This window comes from Lipotes vexillifer, unplaced genomic scaffold, assembly GCF_000442215.2.
Source record: "Lipotes vexillifer unplaced genomic scaffold, Lipotes_vexillifer_v1.1 scaffold182, whole genome shotgun sequence".
NCBI classification, from domain to species: domain Eukaryota; kingdom Metazoa; phylum Chordata; class Mammalia; order Artiodactyla; family Lipotidae; genus Lipotes; species Lipotes vexillifer.
Window position 1 is genome coordinate 7,394,967 of NW_006798798.1, and position 22,744 is coordinate 7,417,710.

At 38.9% G+C, this 22,744-nt stretch overlaps 2 protein-coding genes and 1 pseudogene across 2 annotated transcripts in view; 1 reads left to right on the top strand and 2 right to left on the bottom strand.

The window, feature by feature from the left end:
• LOC103084210 (zinc finger protein 570) overlaps positions 1 to 22,744 on the top strand; it is a 345,144-nt gene that overhangs the window by 239,189 nt on the left and 83,211 nt on the right. The gene's annotated exons all lie outside the window — the stretch shown is intronic.
• On the bottom strand, positions 699 to 11,274 carry LOC103073205 (zinc finger protein 345-like; annotated as a pseudogene).
• LOC103073487 (zinc finger protein 383-like) lies at positions 13,999 to 16,888 on the bottom strand. Its single transcript, XM_007471085.1, has 3 exons — positions 16,880 to 16,888; positions 14,363 to 14,486; positions 13,999 to 14,081 (listed from the first exon to the last, which is right to left on the bottom strand). The coding sequence occupies exons 1-3, from the start codon at positions 16,886 to 16,888 to the stop codon at positions 13,999 to 14,001; spliced, it is 216 nt and encodes a 71-aa protein (XP_007471147.1).

Sequence of the window (22,744 nt, forward strand, 5' to 3'; positions counted from 1 at the left end):
TATTATAATGGTTGATAGGATTAAAGGTTTCTTTTGTGCCTTCTGAATTCCTCTGAAAAAATTACAATAAAATATTAAAAGGAACTCTATTCAAAAAAATAGTGGTATAGTTCTATTTATATTAAGATATATAAAAAGTAAAAATAATTAAGACAAAAAGGTACAGGTACAATTACAGATATATATATGTATATACATATACATACACACATATATACCTATGAATACTTAAATTGTTGCCCTGAAACTTAAGTTTATATAAATAAGAATAAACCACCAAACCAGTAAGAAAGCAACTAGAAAGAATTAGTGATGGGTTCAGAATCTTGGAGAAAAAGAAGTCAACTCAGAACTGTAGTGCACAACTAAAAATTAAATTAATTAATATTGACTGGTAAATAATTAATTTTAATGATCAGTGAATATACATAGGACAAAATACCTTAGAATTAAATTAGGAAAAATAAAATGAAATCCCACGGTTATTCCTTAATAAGTTCTTTGTTTTTTAGGGTTGATCTGGCACAAATAAGTTTTTATTTTCCTCATTCACAGTTATAAATTCTGATATTAAGTAAGGAATGAACTGTTGATGGTCTTCTGACATTTACTGTATTCTTATGCATTTAGGTTGTGAAAAGCAAATAAAAGTCTCTTTGTATTAATTATGGGATATCTCATCAGCATGAAGTCCTATCTCAAATTAGGTAAATATCCATACTTGAATGTCTTTCCCCACAGATACCTTTCAGTTTCTTACCAGCATGACCTTTCTGATGTTGATTAAGATTTGAACTACGTACAAAATCCTTCCCACATTCATTGCATTCATAGAGTTTCTCACCAAATGAATTCTCTGATGTTGAGAAAGATCTGAGGAACAAAGAAAGGCCTTTCTACATTCCTTACATTCAAAGGGTTTCTCACCAGTATGAATTCTCTGATGCCGGATAACAGATGAGCTACTGCTAAAGGTTTTCCCACATTCCTTACATTCATAGGGTTTCTCACCTATATGAATTCCCCAATGTTGGCTAAGGCCTGAAGGGTGATAAAAAGCCTTTCCACATTCTTTACACACACATGGTTTCTCACCAGTGTGAATTCTCTGATGTTCTGTAAGTATAGAAATGTTATGAAAGGTCTTTCCGCATGCCATACAAACATAGGGCTTCTCACCTGTGTGAATTCTCTGATGTTCTATAAGTTGTGAACTGCTACAAAAGGCTTTTCCACAATCCTTACGTACACAGGGTTTTTCACCAGTATGAACTTTCTGATGTCGATTAAGGGCTGAACTACTTCTAAATGCCTTAGGACAATTTTTACATTCATAGGGCCTCTCATCAGTTTGAATTCTATGATGTATTAAAAAATATGATGCACTCTTAAAGGCCTTGCCACACTCCTTACATTCATAGGGTTTTTCACCAGTATGGATTCTTTGATGTCTTTTAAGATCTGAGGAATAATGAAAAGCTTTACCACATTCTTTACATAGATAAGGTTTCTCACCAGTGTGAATTCTCTGATGCAGAATAATGGCTGATTTACTACTAAAGGCTTTTCCACATAACTTACATTGATAAGGTTTCTCACTACTGTGAAGTCTCTGGTGAATATAAGGTCTGAGGAATGATGAAAAACCTTCCCACCTTCTTTAGCTACACAGGGTTTCTCACATGTGTGAATTCTCTGATGCGCTTTAAATATTGAACCAGTACTAAAGGCTTTTCCACATTCTTTACACTCATAGATTTTCTCCTCAGTATGGATGCTCTGATGTTGTACACTGTATGCTCTGATGTTGCCCCACCACATTCCTTATGTTCATAGGTTTCACCAGGAAGCATGATCTGATGCTGAGTATGTCCTGAACCTCTACTAATGGCCTTCCCATATTCCTTATAGTTACTGAATTTCTTGCCAGTATCAATTCTCTGATGTGCAGTTAGTTGAAAGTCATGCACCAAACCTTTCTCATAGTCCCTGCATTCACAGGCTTTCTCTTCAATATAAAGTTTTTGATATAGAGTAAAAGAAGTGTGCTGACTGAAAGTGTGTATATTTTCATAGTTGAAAATAACTTGATTAATTTTTTTCATGAGATCTTTGTTTTTTCCCAGACTTTCTTTCACATTCCTGATCATCTCTGTAACAGGAACACTCAAGTCCATGTTTTGTAAGATGTCCCAGTATAAACCATTGGGGTGATTCTATTTCATAAATTTCCTTCTTCAGAGATAATTTCTTGGTTTCAGGCCTAGATCCACAGTCTGAAAGAAAGCACAATAGAAAACATTCACTTTTTGTTTTTCATTCACTGTTTTTTTTCCTGGAAGAAATGAAACTTTTATGGTATAAATAGGGGAATTAAACTGCAATTAGGAGTCAAGATGGTGTACTAGGAGGATGCAGAATTCACGTCTCCTCACAACTAGGGCACCTACCAGGCACTGGTGGGGGACCACGGACACCTAAGGGGATGGGAAGAACCCCCAGTGACTGGGTAGGATGTGGGGCTTGGGGGGAGTGAAGAGGGAGAAGTGGAGGCAGGATGGGACTGGCACCCCTGAGGGGCTGCTGGGGGAGGTGAAGGGATCCCACACCCAAAGGGGGAAACTGGGGAACCATTGGGAGGGCAGAGGATAAAAAGGGAGCATGGCCAGGTTTTCCCTGCCAACTTGGGCCCCCAGGAACCTGTTGAGACCCCGGGCCCGATCCTCTGCCCACCTAGGCCCCCTCCAGCTGTGTGGGTCCTGAGGGAGTGGGAGAGAGGGAAGGGGGAGCCAAAGTAAAGGCAGGACCTCCGGGACCAGCACCCCTGAGGGGTGGCTGGGGGAGGGAAGGAGTTCCTAAACCCAGCAGGACCCACCCATGGTTAGGGGTCCAGCAGGGATGGGGGAGACCCTGGGGGAGATGGTGGGGGAGGGGTGCGAAGGAACTGAAGGGAACGAGGCCAGTACTTTCCCTGTCCACATAGGCACCGGGGAGCCTGTTGGACACCCAGGCCTATTCCTCTTCCCTTGGAGCCTCCCTCCTGCCGTGCAGAGCCCAAGCCCTGCCTCTACACTCCCACCCAGGGCCCCACCTCTACACTTGGAGACACCCTCCAACGTGCTGGGCCTAAACACCACCCACACACCCTCACTCAGGGCCCCACCTCCAAACTCTAGAACACCACACTCCAGAGGCCCTCCTTTCCATGTGCTGCCTGTCCCCCTCTGTACAGGTCCTAAGCATAGGCCCCGCCCCACGCTTGAATGTCACCCTGCCTAGGCCCAGCCCCATGCTCAACCATCACCACCCCACCCGCTTAGGTCCCACCCCACCCTAAACCCTGCCTCTGCCTAAGTTCCACCCCAGCTTAAACTCCGCCCCATAGTCAAGGCTTTTTTCTTTTCTTTTTTCCTCTTTTAGATTGGGGTTCTGTTTTACCTTGTTGATTCATTGTTGTTGATTCTTTTATATTTTGATTTTTCCTAATAAATCTTTTATTTTTCTACTTTTATTTTATTCTTTATGCTTTGTTAGTGATCTCTCATTTTGGCTTGTTCGCCCCCACACACTTTTTATTTTCTTTTATTCTTTTTTCTGTTGTGGATTTATTTTACCTAGTTGCAGTTCTTTCAATTATAGTTTTATTTTTCCTAATATATTTTTTATCTTTCTAATATTATTTTGTTTTTCATTCTTCAATATTGTACTGCTCCTTTTTTTCCTTCTTCCTGCTTTCTTTTATTTTCTTTCTTCCTTCTTTCTTTTTTCTTTCTTTTACCATGCCACAAACCTTGCCAGATCTTGGTTGGGCCTGGCTCCTGTAGTGGAAGCTCCGAGTCCAAACCACTGGACTAACAGAGAACCTCAGACCTCAGGGAATATCAGTCAGAGTCAGGCCTCCTGGAGGTCCTCCCCTCAGCACCAAGACCCAGCTCCATCCAACTGCCTGCAAACTCCAGTGCTGGACATGTCAGGCCAAACAACAAGTAAGACAGGAACACAGCACCACACATCAAAAAAAAAAAAAAAAAAAAAAAAAAAAAAAAAAAAAAAATTAACAACAAAAAAAATTGTTACAGATGAAGGAATAAGGTAAAAACCTGCAAGATCAAATAAATGAAGACGAAATAGACAACCTACCTGAAAAACAATTCAGAATAATGATAGATGGTCCAAAATCTCAGAAACAGAATGGAGAAAATACAAGTAACATTTAACAAGGATCTAGAAGAACTAAAGAGCAAACAAACACTGATGAACAACACATTTACTGAAATTAAAAGTACTCTAGAAGGAATCAATAACAGAATAACTGAGGCAGAAGAACAGATAAGTGAGCTGGAAGATAAAATGGTGGAAATAGCTGCCAGGGAGCAGAATAAAGAAAAAAGTATGAAAATAATAGAGGACAGTCTCAAGACCTCTGGGACAACATTAAACACACCAACATTTGAAGTATAGGGGTCCCAGAAGAAGAAGAGAAAAAGAAAGGGTCTGTGAAAATATTTGAAGAGATTATAGTAGAAAAATTCCCTAACATGGGAATGGAAATAATCAAGTCCAGGAAGCACAGAGAGTACAATACAGGATAAACCCAAAGAGAAACACACTGAGACACATATTAATCAAACTATCAAAAATTAAATACAAAGAAGAAATATTGAAAGCAGCAAGGGAAAAGCAACAAATAACATACTAGGGAATCCCCATAGGTTAACAGCAAATTTTTCAGCAGACTCTACAAGCCAGAAGGCAGTGGCAGGACATATTTAAAATGATGAAAGGGGAAAACGTACAACCAAGAATACTCTACCAGCAAGGATCTCATTCAGATTCGAAGGACAAATTAAAACCTTTACAGATAAGCAAAAGTTAAGAGAATTCAGCACCACCAAACCAGCTTTACAACAAATGCTAAAGGAACTCCGCTAGGCAGGAAACACAATAGAAGGAAAAGACCTACAATAACAAACCCAAAACAATTAAGAAAATGGTAATAGGAATATACATATTGATAACTACCTTAAATGTAAATGGATTAAATGCTCCAACCAAAAGACATAGACTGGCTGAATGGATACAAAAACAAGACCCGTACATATGCTCTCTACAAGAGACACACCTCAGACCTAGGGACACATACAGAATGAAAGTGAAGTGATGCAAAAAGATATTCCATGCAAATGGAAATCAAAAGAAAGCTGGAGTAGTAATTCTAATATCAGACAAAATAGACTTTAAAATAAAAACTATTACAAGAGACAAAGAAGGACACTACATGATGATCAAGGGTTCAATCCAAGAAGAAGATATAACAATTGTAAATATTTATGCACCCAACATAGGAGCACCTCAATACATCAGGCAAATGCTAACAGCCATAAAAGGGGAAATCGACAGTAACACAATCATAGTAGGGGACACTAACACCCCACTTTCACCAATGGACAGATCATCCAAAATGAAAATAGTAAGGAAACACAAGCTTTAAATGACACATTAAACAAGATGGACTTAAGTGATATTTATAAGACATTCCATCCAAAAACAACAGAATACACTTTCTTCTCAAATGCGCATAGAACATTCTCCAGCATAGACCATATCTTGGGTCACAAATCAAGCCTTGATAATTTAAGAAAATTGAAATTGTATCAAGTATCTTTTCCGACCAACGCTATGAGACTAGATATCAATTATAGGAAAAAAGCTGTAAAAAATACAAACACATGGAGGCTAAACCATATGCTACTAAATAGCCAAGAGATCACTGAAGAAATCAAAGAGGAAATCAAAAAATACCTAGAAACAAATGACAATGAAAACAAAATGACCCAAAACCTATGGGATGCAGCAAAGGCAGTTCTAAGAGGGAAGTTTATAGCAATACAATCTTACCTCAAAAATCAAGAAAAATCTCAAATAAACAACCTAACCTTACACCTAAAGCAATCAGAGAAAGAAGAACAAAAAAATACCCAAAGTTAGCAGAAGGAAAGAAATCATAAGGATCAGATCAGAAATAAATAAAAAAGAAATGAAAGAAACAATAGCAAAGATCAATAAAACTAAAAGCTTGTTCTTTGAGAAGATAAACAACATTGATAAACCATTAGCCAGACTCATCAAGAAAAAAGGGAGAAGACTCAAATCCACAGAATTAGAAATGGAAAAGGAGAAGTAACAACTGACACTGCAGAAATACAAAGGATCATGAGAGATTACTACAAGCAACTATATGCCAATAAAATGGACAACCTGGAAGAAATGGACAAATTCTTAGAAAGGCACAACCATCTGCGACTGAACCAGGAAAAAAGAGAAAATATAAACAGACCAATAACAAGCACTGACATTGAAACTGTGATTAAAAATCTTCCAACAAACAAAAGCCCAGAACCAAATGGCTTCACAGGTGAATTCTATCAAACATTTAGTGAAGAGCTAACACCTATCCTCAAACTCATTCTACGAGGCCACCATCACCCTGATACCAAAACCAGACAAACATGTCAGAAAAAACTACAGGCCAATATCTGTGATGAACATAGATGCAAAAATCCTCAACAAAATACTAGCATACAGAATCCAACAGCACATTAAAAGGATCATACACCATGATCAAGTGGGGTTTATCCCAGCAATGCAAGGATTCTTCAATATACAGAAATCAATCAATGTGATACACCATTTTAACAAACTGAAGGATAAAAAAACCATATGATCATCTCAATAGATGCAGAAAAAGCTTTTGACAAAATTCAACACCCATTTATGATAAAAACTCTCCAGAAAGTAGGCATAGAGGGAACCTACCTCAACATAATAAAGGCCATAGATGACAACCCCACATCCAACATCATTCTCAATGGTGAAAAACTGAAACTATTTCCTCTAAGATCAGAAACAAGACAAGGTTGTCCACTCTCACCACTATCATTCAACATAGTTTTGGAAGTTTTAGCCACAGCAATCACAGAAGTAAAAGAAATAAAAAGAATATATATCGGAAAAGAAGTAAAACTGTCACTGTTTGCAGATGACATGATACTATACATAGAGACTCCTAAAGATGCTACCAGAAAACTACTAGAGCTAATCAACGAATTTGTTAGAGTAGCAGGATACAAAATTAATGCACAGAAATCTCTTGTATTCTTATACTCTAATGATGAAAAATCTGAAAGAGAAATTAAGGAAACACTCCCATTTACCATTGCAACAAAAAGAATAAAATACCTAGGAATAAACCTACCTAAGGAGACAAAAGACCTGTATGAAGAAAACTATAAGACACTGATGAAAGAAATTAAAGATGACACAAACAGATGGAGAGATATACCATATTCTTGGATTGGAAGAATCAGTATTGTGAAAATGACTATACTACCCAAAGCAATCTACAGATTCAATGCAATCCCTGTCAAACTACCAATAGCGTTTTTCACAGAACTAGAACAAAAAATTGCACAATTTGTATCGAAACACAAAAGACGCCGAATAGCTAAAACAATCTTGAGAAAGAAAAACAGAGATGGAGGAATCAGGCTTCTGGACTTCAGACTATACTACAAAGCTACAGTAATCAAGACAGTATGGTACTGGCACAAAAACAGAAATATAGATCAATGGAACAGGATAGAAAGCCCAGAGATAAACCCACACACATATGGTAACCTTATCTTTGATAAAGGAGGCAAGAGTATACATGGAGAAAAGACAGCCTCTTCAATAAGTGTTGCTGGGAAAACTGGACAGCTACCTGTAAAAGAATGAACTTAGAACACTTTCTAACACCATACACAAAAATAAACTCAAAATGGATTACAGACCTAAATGGAAGGGCAGACACTATAAAACTCTTAGAGGAAAACATAGGCAGAACACTCTATGACATAAATCGCAGCAAGATCCTTTTTGACCCACCTCCTAGAGAAATGGAAATAAAAACAAAAATAAACAAATGGCACCTAATGAAACTTAAAAGCTTTTGCACAGCAAAGGAAACCATAATCAAAACAAAATGACAGCACTCAGAATGGGAGAAAATATTTGCAAATGAAGCAACTGACAAAGGATTAATCTCCAAAATATACAAGCAGCTCATGTAGCTCAATATCAAAAAAACAAACAACCCAATCCAAAAATGGGCAGAAGACCAAAATAGACATTTCTCCAAAGAAGATATACAGATTGCCAACAAACACATGAAAAGATGCTCAACAACACTAATCATTAGAGAAATGCAAATCAAAACTATGAGGTATCACCTCACACCGGTCAGAATGGCCATCATCAAAAAATATACAAACAATAAATGCTGGAGAGAGCTGGAGATAAGGGAACCCTCTTGCACTGTTGGTGGGAATGTAAATTGGTACAGCCTCTATGGAGAACAGTATGGAGGTTCCTTAAAAAACTAAAAATAGAACAACCACATGACCCAGCAATTCCATTACTGGGCATACACCCTGAAAAAACCATAATTCAAAAAGTGACATGTACCACAGTTTTCACTGCAGCACTATTTACAATAGCCAGGACATGGAAGCAACCTAAGTGTCCATCAACAGCTGAATGGATAAAGAAGATGTGGCACATATATACAATGGAATATTACTCAGCCATAAAAAGAAACGAAATTCAGTTATTTGTAATGAGGTGGATGAACCTAGAGTCTGTCATACAGAGTGAAGTAAGTCAGAAAGAGAAAAACAAATACCATATGCTAACACATATATATGGCATCTAAAAAAAATGGTTTTGATGAACCTAGGGGCAGGACAGGAATAAAGACACAGATGTAGAGAATGGACTTGAGGGCATGGGGAGGGGGAAGGGTAAGCTAGGATGAAGTAAGAGAGTAGCATTGACATATACACAATACCAAATGTAAAATAGATAGTGAGAAGCAGCTTCATGGCACAGGGTGATCAGCTCCATGCTTTGGGACCTCCTAGAGGGGAGGGATAAGTAGGGTGGGATGGAGACAAAAGAGGGAGGGGATGTGGGAATATATGTATGCATATAGCTGATTCACTTTGTTATACAGCAGAAACTAACACAACACTGTAAAGCAATTATACTCCAATAAAGATGTTTAAAAAAATTTCAATTAACATATATAAATGTGAATGACTTACATGGTGATCAAATATACTTGTAGAATCTGATAAATCGACAAAGTACATATATTGATGGGAAGTCATACTGGATGATGAGGTGATTAGGAAATTTTAATGAGATCTCCAGATACATATGACAAAAATGCATAACTATGAAATGTTAAAATGATGCGCTAAATAAACAAACAAAAAAAGATGGACCTACTATCCCCAGTTTTCTTTAACATTTAGTGGAAATTATAGACACTGAAGTGAGACTGTGACAAAAACTAAAAGAAAAAGAAAAAGAAGCAAAAGGTCTAACCATTTAAAAGCAAGAAAAAAACTGACAAGACAGTTATCTGCAGGGAAACAAATTAATGAAGTTTTCTAAAAGCTAATAAGATGAAAAATTGACAGACATATAAAAGAGAAAAAAAGTTTTAATTGCATTTATCTTTTGAAAGTTTGCCTGCTTATTTTTGAAATGAACTACTAGGTGTGAGATAACTGATTAATGAGTAAAATTCATTTGTCATTTTCTAGATATTGCCAAATTCCTCTCATATAAAGTTGTACGTTCACTCAAGTAACATTTTAATTTTAGTGCCTATTTCCCCACAGCTTCTTAGCTACAGTACATCAGCAAACTCTGGGATATTTGCCAGTTTGATAGGTCTCTCAGTGTGGTTTTAATTAGCTTTTTTTCTGTAATGCAAGGCTGAATATCTCCTTATGTGCTTTTGTGGATCTGCATTTGTTTTTTCACATTCAAATCTAAGACTCATCTGGAATTTAATCTGCTGTATCAATAAAGTGAAAGGGTAACACATAGAATGGAAGAAAATATTTGCAAGTCATGTATATCTGATAAGGGATTAATATCCAGAGAACATAAAGCACTCTTACAACTCCACAACAAAAGCCCAAACAACTCAACTTTAACATGTGCAAAGGGGGCTTCTGTGGTGGCGCGGTGGTTGAGAGTCCACCTGCCGATGCAGGGGACACGGTTTCGTGCCCCGGTCCGGGAAGATCCCATTTGCCACGGAGCGGCTGGGCCCGTGAGCCATGGCCGCTGAGCCTGCGCGTCCGGAGGCTGTGCTCCGCAACGGGAGAGGCCACAACAGTGAGAGGCCCGCGTACCGCAAAAAAAAAAAAAAAAGTGCAAAGGACCTGAGAATATTTTGGCAGTTCCTCAAAAAGTTAAACATTGAGTTACCATATGACTCAGCAATTTCATTCCTAGGTATATACTCAAGGGAATTGAAAACATGTACAATTGACCCTTCAACATGTGTTTGAATTGCACAGTTCCACTTATACGTCAGTTTTTTCCAATAGTAAATTACTACAGTAGTACACAGTCCATGGTTGGTTGAACCCATGGATGCTGAGGAACTGAGCGTAGGGATGGCTGACTATAAGTTATACTTGGATTAACCCCCACTTTGTTCAAGGGGCAACTGTAATCATACAGAAACTTGTTCATGAATGTTCACAGCATCATTATTTGTAATAGCCCAAGTGTGGAAATAATCCAAAGTCTGTCAATTGATGAATGGATAAACCATGATGGAATTTATTTAGCCATAAAAAGGAAGTAGTGATACATGCTACAGTATGTGAACCTCAAGACATTATGTGAAAGAGCCAGTCACAAAGACCACATATTGCATTATGCCATTTACATTGGCAGCCTATAGATACAGAAAGTAGATTACTGGTTGCCCAGGGCTGGGGAGAGAGGGTGAAAAAAGGGGAATGACTACTAATGGGTACAAGGTTTCTTTGGGGGAGGAAGAAAATGTTCTAAAATTAGATTATGGTGATGGTAGCACAACTCTGTACATACAATTAATAGCCATCTAACTGTATACCTTAAAAGGGTATACTTTATTATATATAAATTATAGCTCTAATAAAGCTATTTTTAAATATAAAGCTGTTTTTTAAAAAAATATGTATACTTTTCATTTTACCATTCTTTGAACTTTTCTGGAGGTTTGAAATATTCAAAAGGTAAAAGTTGGAAAACAAACCATAAAAGTATACTTTTATCCAAATATAGATCAAAAGATGTTTTTTAAGTAAGAGTACACATTCCTCATGAGGATGTAGTAAAATTGCTCTTATTTATGCTAATTGTATTCACTGTTTATGATTCCATTCTATCATACAGCTTTAAATACTATCCATACACCCATGCCTTTCATATTTTCTCTCCAGCCTGTACTCATTTGAAAAACCAGAAACATAAATCCAAACAACTCATTAACTTTTATATTTGATGTCTAACAATCACCTCAAACCTAGCATGTCCAAAACCAAACTCTTAATTTAACCTTATCTTTAAGTTAACTCAATTCTTCAACTAGTCAAGCCAGAAAACTTGAAGTCATTCTCAACTCTTTCTCTTACAACCAACAACCAAAGTATCAGCAAAATCAGCAAATTTCTGGCTCTACTATCCAACCATTTTTCATCACTTAAATTGTTAATGCATTGCTCACCTGGACGCTGATTCTTTGGCCTCCCTGCTTCCACCTTGCACCTCTAATATTTTCATTACCCAGCAGCTAGGGTACTCCTTTTAAAGTATGAGTCAGTAATTAAGACCTTTTATATATGTCACATTTTAGTCACAGTAAGAATATCACCATGATTCAAAAGCCATTACATAATCTGACCCATTCCAAAATCCACAGCTCTGATCACATTTCATATATTTTTTCCCTTCCCTCTCTGAGCCATACTGGCCACCTTGCTGTTCCTCAAACATAGTAATTCTGTTCCTGCTTCATGACGTTTGTACCTACTATGCCTTTTTTGCCTGAAATTCCCTCTTCCCAGATAACCACATGGATTGCACTATATAATACATGTTAGTTGAATGAAAGAATGCACCTGTCTGGTTCTCCTCCTTCACTCCAATCTCTCCCTGCCTACACATAACCTTTAACCTCAGTTCTCTATACAGAGGTGACTATAATCATCCCAATGCTCCAACCATTACACTTCTGTGGGCTACAATGGACTGAACTTTTGTGTCCCTCCAAAATATATATTTTGAAATTCTAACCCCTAAGGTGATAGTATTAGAAGGTGGGGCTTTCAGGAGGTGATCAGGTCATGAGGGCAGAGCCCTCATGAATGAGATTAGTGCCCTTATATAAAAGACCCCAGAGAGATTCCCCCTTCTTCCATGTGAGATTACAATGAGAATATGATAGAATATGAGGAAGTCTATCAGATACTGAACCTTCTGGTGCCTTGATCTTGAACTTCCCAGCCTCCAGAACTAAGAGAAATCAATTTTTGTTGTTTATAAGCCACCAAGTCTCTGGTATTTTGTTATAGCCGCCCAGATGGATTAAGACAGGGGCTTTCCACTCTTCCATCTTTAGCTCTTTCTTTTGGGTAACCTACTGAACTCCTCCTGTAGTTGATTCTACTTTTAAAAATGTATTTATGGACTTGTTCCTAGGTTCCCTAGTCTATAAATTTCTTTTTTTAATTTTAATTTTTTTATTTTTTGAGGATTTTCTTTTTTTATTGATGTATAGTTGCTGTACAATATTATATAAGTTACAGGTGTACAATATGATGATTTATAATTTTTAAAAAATTTTATTTACTCTTGGCTGCATTGGGTCTTCGTTGCTGCATGCAGGCTTTCTCTAATTGTGGCGAGTGGGGGCTCTTTCTTGTTGCGATACGTGGGTTTCTCATTGCAGTGGCTTCTCTTGTTGTGGAGCACAGGCTCTAGGCATGCGGGCTTCAGTAGTTGTGGCACACAGGCTCAGTAGTTGTGGCTCACGGGCTCTAGAGCGCAGGCTCAGTAGTTGTGGCACACGGGCTTTGTTACTCTGCAGCATGTGGGATCTTCCCAGACCAGGGCTCAAACCTGTGTCCCCTGCATTGGCAGGCGGATTCTTAACCACTGCACCACCAGGGAGGCCCCATAATTTTTAAAGGTTATACTCCATTTATATTTATTATAATATATTGGCTATATTCCCCATGCTGTACAATATATCCTTATAGCTTATTTTATACATACTAGTTTGTACCTCTTATTCCATATAAATTTCTTTATATATATATTTTATTTATTTATTTTGGGCTGTGTCGGGTCTTCGTTGCTGCTTGCGGGCTTTCTCTAGTTGCGGCGAGCGGGGGCTGCTCTTCATTGCAGTGCGTGGGCTTCTCATTGCAGTGGCTTCTCTTTGTTGTGGAGCGTGGGCTCTAGGCACATGGGCTTCAGTAGTTGTGGCATTCGGGCTCAGTAGTTGTGGTGCATGGGCTTAGTTGCTCCATGGCATGTGGGATCTTCCCAGACCAGGGCTTGAACCCGTGTCTCCTGCATTGGCAGGTGGATTCCTAACCACTGTGCCAACAGGGAAGTCCTATAAATTTCTTAATAGCTTAAAAATCTTATAATCTTTTCATCACCTAGTAAATATCTTGTACCAATTATAAAATCAGTAATGGTTGGAAGAATAAATGAACAAATGAGTAAAATAATGAACAGGAAAACTGGTTCAGAGAAGAAACATCTCAGAAATTTTAAGAAAGTGACACACAAATCTAAATGCACAAGAAAAGTAACTGTGTAAGAATGGTCTTCAAAGTAAAGGTAGAAATTTGTTACTGAAGAGGAACAAGGGTTGTACTTCCCACTTTGAAATGGGAAGGAAGCAAGAGAAGAGAAGTATGGACAGTGAGAGGTAGAGGTAGAGGTAAGGAAATTTGACAGTTTGGTGTAGAGGTCTTACTTTTCTCTACACATTTTGACTATTAATGGAAACTTCCCAGAAAACATCTCAGGGTTGTTTCCTCCATAAGCAGCTAGGTTACATCCTTCAATGCCCTCTCCTTGCCTGACCATCCCTCACTTCCCTGGAAGCAAGTCCCCTGCCACCTCTCTGCCAACCATCCAGGGCTCTTCCCCTTGCTCCAATAAGGATACCACATCTGGCTTAGGAAGGGAGAGTCCTGCTCCCAAGAGAAATGGTACACAGTTTTGCAATAGGAGGCTTAGAATTCAAAATCAAAGAAGAGAGGTCACTATTTAGAGAAGATGGAGCCTCAACCCCAACGGAGCTACACATTTTCAACTCTACAAAGCTCAAGCCTTTTCCTTGGGAACAGGGAAAAGAAATGTACAGGATATTTGAAAAGAGCAGAGAAATTCTCAATTGGAGAAGGAAATATTCCAGAGGGAAAACTGAATTTTTATATACAGGTATGCTTACCAACTGAGACCAGGTTGTTGTAGTTTTCCAAAATCACATTTCTGTACAAATCCCTCTGATCAGAATCCAGGCATTCCCACTCCTGAGAAAAGTCTACAGACACATCCTTGAACAACACCAATCCCTGAAACAATAGATCCATGTATGAAGTATATAATAAAAGCAAATGCTTTTAAGATGGGAGGAGAGAAGAAAAAGGTAAAATACAGGTGATAAAGAGAGTGTTTATAGGAAGTGACACATAGAACAAATAGGCTGGGTCTGGAGGCCTGGAAGTCAGTATGATTTAATTTATGTCCTCAAAAAATCCTATTTCCTGAAGATAGATCAAACTATCTGTTCACAGTAGGATATTTCCAGTATCCAACCATGTTTGGGACGTACAAAGTCTAGCTAAGTGGAGTTTCTCTATTATGTGAAATAGTAAAGTTATCATCTAGTCTAGTAATGCCTGGTATATAATCAATTGTCAGTAAATGGTAGTTCCCTCCACCTACTCTTTACTCATTTAGCCCTAAGGAGAAAAAGTGACCAACTCTACAAAATATCTAAGAATAAAATTTGAGAATAAAAGTGATAAAGAGAAGATACTTTAAAAAAGTTAAGACAGAAAAGACAGGTCATATATAAAGTATCAGGAATCAGAAATGCAATGGACTTCTAAACATCACTGTTGGAATCAAGAAAACATAAAGATATGTCTAGAGGAGAGTTTCTCAACCTTGGCAATGTCGACATTTGGGGCTGGATAATTCTTTGTTGCAGGGTTGGGGCTGTTCTATGCATTGTTTGTTGATATACAGCACCAACTCTGACCTCTACTAGATGCCAGTGTTACTCCCCTCTCCCAGATATGACAACCAAAAATATCTCTAGACATTGCCATATATCCACCCCTAGGGGGATGAGGTAGGGGCAAAATTGTCCCTGGTTGAGAACCAGTTTAGAGTCCAGACTAGCAAGGGCTCAAAATATTTACCTGCTATTTCTAGGCATCTTTGCTTAAAAGTAACTGGTTGTGCTTTATAAAAACTACAGAGTAAACCATGAAAGAGTTATATTAGGTATCCAGATATGGGTAAATAAGGGTCACAGGAGAAAGAGGACAGAAGGTTCCAATGTAACTGTGAAAGAAAAGTACCAGGGTGACAGCTGTGTAACAAGTCAGAGCAACATGCAATTGAGACAGGAGCAGTAAAACAAAGGAAACCAGAAGACGGTATTGAAGAAATAAATGACTGATGTTTATGACAATTTGGAAAATGTTACTGATAGTCATGTGACAGTGACGTTTGCACAGATTGTGGATTAGCAATACAAATGTGGAAAACTGAACAAAGAAGTTTATAAGATAATTAGTACAGGAAAAAATATAGTAGAAATAATAAGTCTGCTTAGTATACTATTTGGCTAGGCTATAATATTTACATATTAGTAACTATGTACACACTATAGAGTTAACTAAAAATCATAAACATTTTGGGGAAAGTGTGGGAAAAGGCTGTTTCCATTCTAACACACAGGGAAGCCAAGGGATGACTACTAAACTTGATTATTCCACAAAGCGTAAAACAAGAATAACTGGAAACACTACAGGGATAAATACCAAAGGCAGTTAGCCAAGTCTTTGGACAAGAACTAGGTGATATGGCAAGACCATGCTACTTTAATTAGAAGCATCATATTTCTATTTGAATCATTAATACTTAAATTTTGGTATGAGTTCAAAAATCCCTTTTTAAATAAACAGACTCTGCATATAAGTTAAGAATTTTTTCAAGATGCAGGTTCATTCTTATACCACGTGGTAACATAAAGGGATTTATTCTTTTTGTGAAAATTCTTTAATAAACACCATTTTTATTGGAAGCATTATTATCCAGCATATGGAATCAACTGACTTAATCTTTCTTCTCATTTTGATCTTTGGCATTAATAAGACCTTTAAGATCTGTCTGTCTGTATGGGCTCTAACAGTAATGTTCTCAATCAACTTATGTTCTGGGATGATTCAAACTGTAGCCTGGCATCACTAAACTGTAATAAACGTTCCTGGTTCCTGAGTTGCCAAAATCTCCTGGAGGATGAAGATTCACAAAAAGACTTAGGTCAAATGAAGATTGGACCATCAACACCACCCATTTTGCCTTACTAGGAAGCCCCAGTCTGTGGAGATGATCATGACCAGATGTGAGCTTCCACTCAAGTGCTCAGCTTGACCTCATCACATCACTGTCTGTGTAAAACAGGTCTATTTAGCAGAGAATGTCCACATTTTCCTCCCTGTGCACTTCTGCCCCACCAACATTCCTGACCCCAAAGGGGAAAAGGTAATGATTCACAGAAAAAATCGTGAATACGTGACAATCAGGGGCATCTAGGCAACAGAGCTGAATGGATGCAATGAAAGGAAATGGTTAGTAGGCCCTGGAAAAGATGCTCCTGCCCAGGGAAGGTCGGGATAAAGAAGGCAAATGCCCATGTGTTTCAGGAAGCAGGGAGGAAGCAGCACCTCACCTCGGTCATGGCTTTCAGTCTTTCAGGAAATGCGCACACCTCAGGGCTCCTCTTCTGAAAAAGGGCAGAGTCCTGGGAGACTGCAGGGATGGCGGGGCCACGCCAGCCTCCCAGTTCCCAGAAAAACCCCGTTCAAAAGGCAGTCCTGGGCTTCCCTGGTGGCGCAGTGGTTGAGAGTCCGCCTGCCGATGCAGGGGACGCGGGTTCGTGCCCCGGCCCGGGAAGATACCACATGCCACGGAGCGGCTGGGCCCGTCAGACATGGCTGCTGAGCCTGCGCGTCCGGAGCCTGTGCTCCCCAACGGGAGAGGCCACAACAGTAAGAGGCCCGCATACCAAAAAAAAAAAAAAAAAAAATAAGGCAGTCCTTTACCCTATTGTCCTACTGTCCACTCTCTCCACTTCACAGACATACTGACAGGAATGGGAGGGAGACTGGACACATCCTGCCCCTTCCCTAATCCGGAGGCTCCAGGCTCCAGCTGCAACAGAATAATCTCTGGACAGCTGGCCGTGTCTGGAGACACGGATGCAACGTCCTCTTCCCAGCGCCACCTTATTTCTGAGCAAACCAGTGTCTTCGCTGCATCTGGGGAACAGGACTCCGGCGAGACTAGACCTACAGCAGAAAGACTCGCCTCAGTCAAGACCCTGAGCCGGAGATGCGCCCCAATTCCGGCCCCAGATCAAAGTCTGGAGATGCGCCGCTGTCCTCAAGGAAGCCATCTCTCCTCGGAGCACAGCTGATCAGTCAGCCCTGGACGTCGCCACATGTAAATCACCCTCCAGATGTTAAAGGCGCGGCTCGCTGATAACCGAGCCCCACTCGCTAAGGCCGCGGCGACAAATACACAGAAAGTTTACCGGGTATAAGGTCTCCCAGTCACAAGGCAGTGCTTACGCCCATTCGGGCTTGGCTGGAAGGCACTCCCGCACTGTGAGCCTCCCAGCCCTAAGAGAGCCGCTCCTCCGTGCGAAGTAGCCATTGGAACCGGCCGACGCCTCAGGAAGCTACGCTAACTAAGCCATCTACAAAGAGGAGCCGACAAAATTGCATCTGCGCCTGCGCTCTTGAAGGTTTTTTTTTTTTTTTTTTTGCGAAGCAGGAACTACAATCCCCAGAACCCTTTGAGCCCATTCCTCACCAGCAGCACAGTCCTGCCTGTACCGCCTGTGCCGAAGTCACACGTGACCTCTTTGGTGGATCGGCACTAAGTGGTGGGCGGATATCCAGACTCCCCTGTTGCTACTCAACAGCTAATATTTAGTGCCTGTGTGGTAGAAGTCAGCCAATGCCCTTGGCTCACTCCATTCCATCTGGGAAGTCATTCTTCTATTCAAAAGACTTTGGAACCCAGGCTCAGAAGTTTAGTGACAGCCAAAACTAGAAATGGATTACAACCCAAGATTGATTTTTTACTGATTTTAAATTTTTGTCCAGGGTATTGGTTGACTAATTTTTGCCTATGGTAAATAAAATAAAAAATGAAAAGCTATACAAGGAGAAAAAATGAGCACCTTGCATCCTAGTCTCCGGACACCCAGTATTCTCCAAGCAACCAATGCACTCACCACTTTCTTACCACGACAATATGTGTGCGTCAGTTTATGTGCGTGTCAGTTTGTTTATATGCGTGTGCCTGAGTTCATTTATACAGGTACATATGATACATTTTAAATATTAGATTGTTATACACACTTAAATATTATTTTGAGTTTTCATATTAATGTATAGATATCTCATTCATTTAATTTGCTATATATTTCCATTAAATAGATATATGATAATTTAACCAATTTGTTACTGTAATTGACCGCCCCACTCCTCCAGTCTTTTGCTATTATATTGGTGCCATAAGTTATATTCTTGTGGATATGTCTAGTAACATCTGTTACACAAATTCCTCCACAAATTCTGGAGAAATGGGTACCTGCGTTTCAAGTTTTGATAAGTATTTTGCTACTGCCCTTCTTTAGTTTATATCAATTCAGCTGTCCACCACCAACATGTATAGATTAGATATGTAATTTCCTTATTTTGTCAATCTGATGAGTGGAAATTGCATTTATAAATTTCACATATCTTATTGAGATAGAAGAAAAAATTTCCAAAGGAGTAAACATTTCTTTGCAGTTTCCCTGATATATTTTTTCATACTCACCCATTTTTTGTTAGGTCATTGTTTATATTTTCTCTTAATGATTTGTATTGCCTTTTTTTGTTATTAAGAATGTTTTCTGTTTAAAAAACTTCCAGTTTGGGATTTACATTTCGACTTTCAATAGTTTCAAATACTTTTTCATGTAAAAGTAAACAAATATATTTTTTCCTACAATGGCTTCATGGTTTTGTGTTAATTTTACATTATTATTTTCTTCCATGTTTTTCTCTAAGATTTTACGGTTTAACCTTTAACCTTAACAATTCTTAATCTACATTTTTGATCCATTTGCATTTAATTTTGTTTTGAGCTTTGCATTAGGGATCCATTTTATAAAATAAATTTATTTATATATTTATTTTTTTATGGCTGCATTGGGTCTTCGTTGTTGCACTCGGGCTTTCTCTAGTTGCAGCGAGCGGGGGCTACTCTTCGCTCTGGTGCGTCAGCTTCTCATTGCGGGGGCTTCTCTTGAAGCAGAGCACGGGCTCTTGGCACGCGGGTCAGTAGTTGTGGCTGCTCGCGAGCTCCAGAACCGCAGTCTCAGTAGTTGTGGGGCAGGGGGTTAGTTGCTCCGGGGCATGTGGGATCTTCCCAGACCAGGGCTCGAACCCGCGTCTCCTGCATTGGCAGGCAGATTCTTAACCAGTGCACCACCAGGGAAGTCCCCCTATTTGTTTTAAAATCTGTCCCATATGCCTGCCCAATTACATAAGGCCGTTTAGTGAATGCTCTTTATTTTACAGACATGTCCATATTTTACACAGGTCCTATGAACTGATATTCTCTAATATAACCACAATAAATACTCAGGAAATTTAACAATCACACAATGTTATGATCTAATATATAGTACATATTCAAATTTCTCCCAATTATCCCAACAATTTTAAAGTTTCTTTTTTAATCCAAGATACAAAGATCATGAACTATTTTAGTTGTCATATCTCATTAGTCTTCTTTGATTTAGAATAGTTCACAGCTTTCTTGTACTTCAGAATCATATTTTTGGTGTCCAGACTGCTTTTCTCCCTCGAAATGTCCTTCTAAGAATTTTAAAAAATGTCCCCATGTCTAACTTCAGGCTAAATATTTTTGACCAGAATACTCCATGGGTGATAGTGTCCTTAATGTGACACATCAGGAGCCACATAATGTCACTTTCTCCTATTTCTTATGTTAATTTAGTTCCTTAAGCTTGTGGTCAACAGCCCTATCCACTGTAAAGCTATCTTTTCCCCTTTTTATTATTGCATAAACTATGGGGTGATGTTTTCAGACCTTTTGAATAAACATGGATACAAATTTGTCTTATCTTTGTCATATGGCTACTTAAAACATTTGTTGAAAAATCTATATCTAACATATTATATACATATGAAATAATACATCCAAATCCTCAAGATTTATAACAGTTCAAAAGGGTATTAAATGATCCAAAATGCCTCCATTATCACATACTACCTTTCCTATGTGTTTGGATCTATAGCTGGAGTTTTAGTTCTAGAGAAGAGCTACACTCTTAATTAGTGTAGAGTTGTAATATATCTTAATATCTGATAGTTCTAATTATCCAATTTTTATTATTATTTTTCTGAATTTTACTGGTTATTCTGGTCTCTTTATTTTTCTATATAGACTTTAGAATTAGCTCATATGTTTAAGAAGAATTCTTGAATGTTTTTAATTGAGTGCATCACATTTATAACCTAAGGATTTGTGAGATCTTAATGATGTTAGTACTGCAATCACAGAACATGTTACACCCTTTCATTTTTTCATCTTCTGGTTGCTCTGGAAATTTTTAATTAATTTATTTTTCAGTAATGATCATAGGGCTTCCCTGGTGGCACAGTGGTTAAGAATCCGCCTGCCAACGCAAGGGACACGGGTTCAATCCCTGGCCCAGGAAGATCCCACATGCCGCGGAGCAACTAAGCCTGTACACCACAACTACTGAGCCTGCGTGCCTAGAGTCTGTGCTCCACAAGAGAATCCAAGAGAATGACAATGAGAAGCCCATGCACCGCAATGAAGACTAGCCCCTTTATACTCCGTTAAAGATGTTAAAAACAACCAAAAAGAGTAGCCCCTGCTCACGGCAACTAGAGAAAGCCCGCGCGCAGCAACGAAAACCCAATGCAGCCAAAAATAAAACACAAAAAATATAATGATCATGGATTTTTTGTTGAATTTTATTTCATGATAGCTCAAATTTTTCTTGTGACTACTGAAAAAGCTTTTTGTTTTTCTATTGGATCTTCTGTTTCTTAAGAATATCTGTACATGAGTTAATTGATTTCTATATGTTTTTTAAAACAAATTTATTTATTTATTTATTTTTGGCTGCCTTGGGTCTTTGCTGCTGCGCGTGGGCTTTTCTCTAATTGTGGTGAGCGGGAGCTACTCTTTGTTGCAGTGCACGGGCTTCTCATTGCGGTGGCTTCTCTTGTTGTGGAGCACAGGCTCTAGGCACGCGGGCTTCAATAGTTGTGGCACGTGGGCTCAGTAGCTGTGGCTCCCAGGCTCTACAGTGCAGGCTCTGTAGTTGTGGTGCACGGGCTTAGTTACTCCGCGGCATGTGGGATCTTCCCGGAGCAGGGTTCCAGCCCGTGTTGCCTGCATTGGCAGGCGGATTCTTAACAATTGCGCGACCAGGGAAGCCCCAATTTCTGTATGTTAACTCTCTACCGAGGCAACTTCAGACTGGTCTCGTAATTTAAAAGGATAATAAAATATAACTTTTTTCTTTTAAGTGAAGCCACAAAGTAATGGTCTCAACTCTCCCTGATTTCCAAAATAAGTCTGTGAGTATCGGTGCAGGATATGTAACAGAGTCAAAGAAAACTAAGCTTTCTCTTATAATTCAGTAACTCCAACAGATTGTTTACATTATAGGACTGTGGTGTAATTTTTTTGCAATGATGGAAGTGATCTATAATACGTTGTCCAATACAATGGCCACTGGACACAGGTGGCTATTGAGCACTTGCAATGTGCCTGATGAGACAGAGGAAATTAATCTTAAATTTTATTTATTTTAAATCTAAATTTAAATAGCCTCATATGGCTTACTGGCTAATTATTGGACATTGCAGAGTAAAGATGTCATGGAAGCTGAGAAATGGGATTGGCTGGGGGTAAAGAACTACTTAAAAGGAGTTGTTTTGTGCTGTGTATTCCTACCCCTATGGAGGAAAAGATGGGTTGCTTTCCTCTTGCCTCAAAAACAAGCAATGAGACCTTTAGCTTCAATTCTAACACCCTCATACACTGTTTATTATTTTGAAACTAGATACTAGTATTCCAGCTGGTTTCCTATTAGGCTTTGCTAATATGGAGTACCAGAGGAAAACTGGCAGGCTTAAGGAGGGAAAAGAGGCTGGCTAGTTCACTCCTCTTTGCTTCCCATTTCTCTATTGGTAACTATTCTTTGTTTCACTGCCCAGAAATGCTTCTTTGCATTGTGTGGCAGAAGGCAGAATTTTAAGATGACTCCTAATGACCCATGCCTAACTGTAGGACCTGTAACTTGCTTCTAACCAATAAAGTACAGCAAAGGTGATGGTATCATGGTATATCACTCCTATAATTATATTAAGTTATGTGGCAAAGGTGAAAGGATTTTGGACACATGAAATTAAGATCCTTAAACAGGTAACTTTAATTAAAAGGGAGATTATCCTAGATCAGCAGGAACTAA

Coding starts and splice junctions, on each gene's coding strand:
- LOC103073487 (XM_007471085.1), bottom strand. Junction 14,082..14,362: donor CAACAACCTGGTCTCAGTTG/GTAAGCATACCT, acceptor TTCCTAAGCCAG/ATGTGGTATCCTTATTGGAG.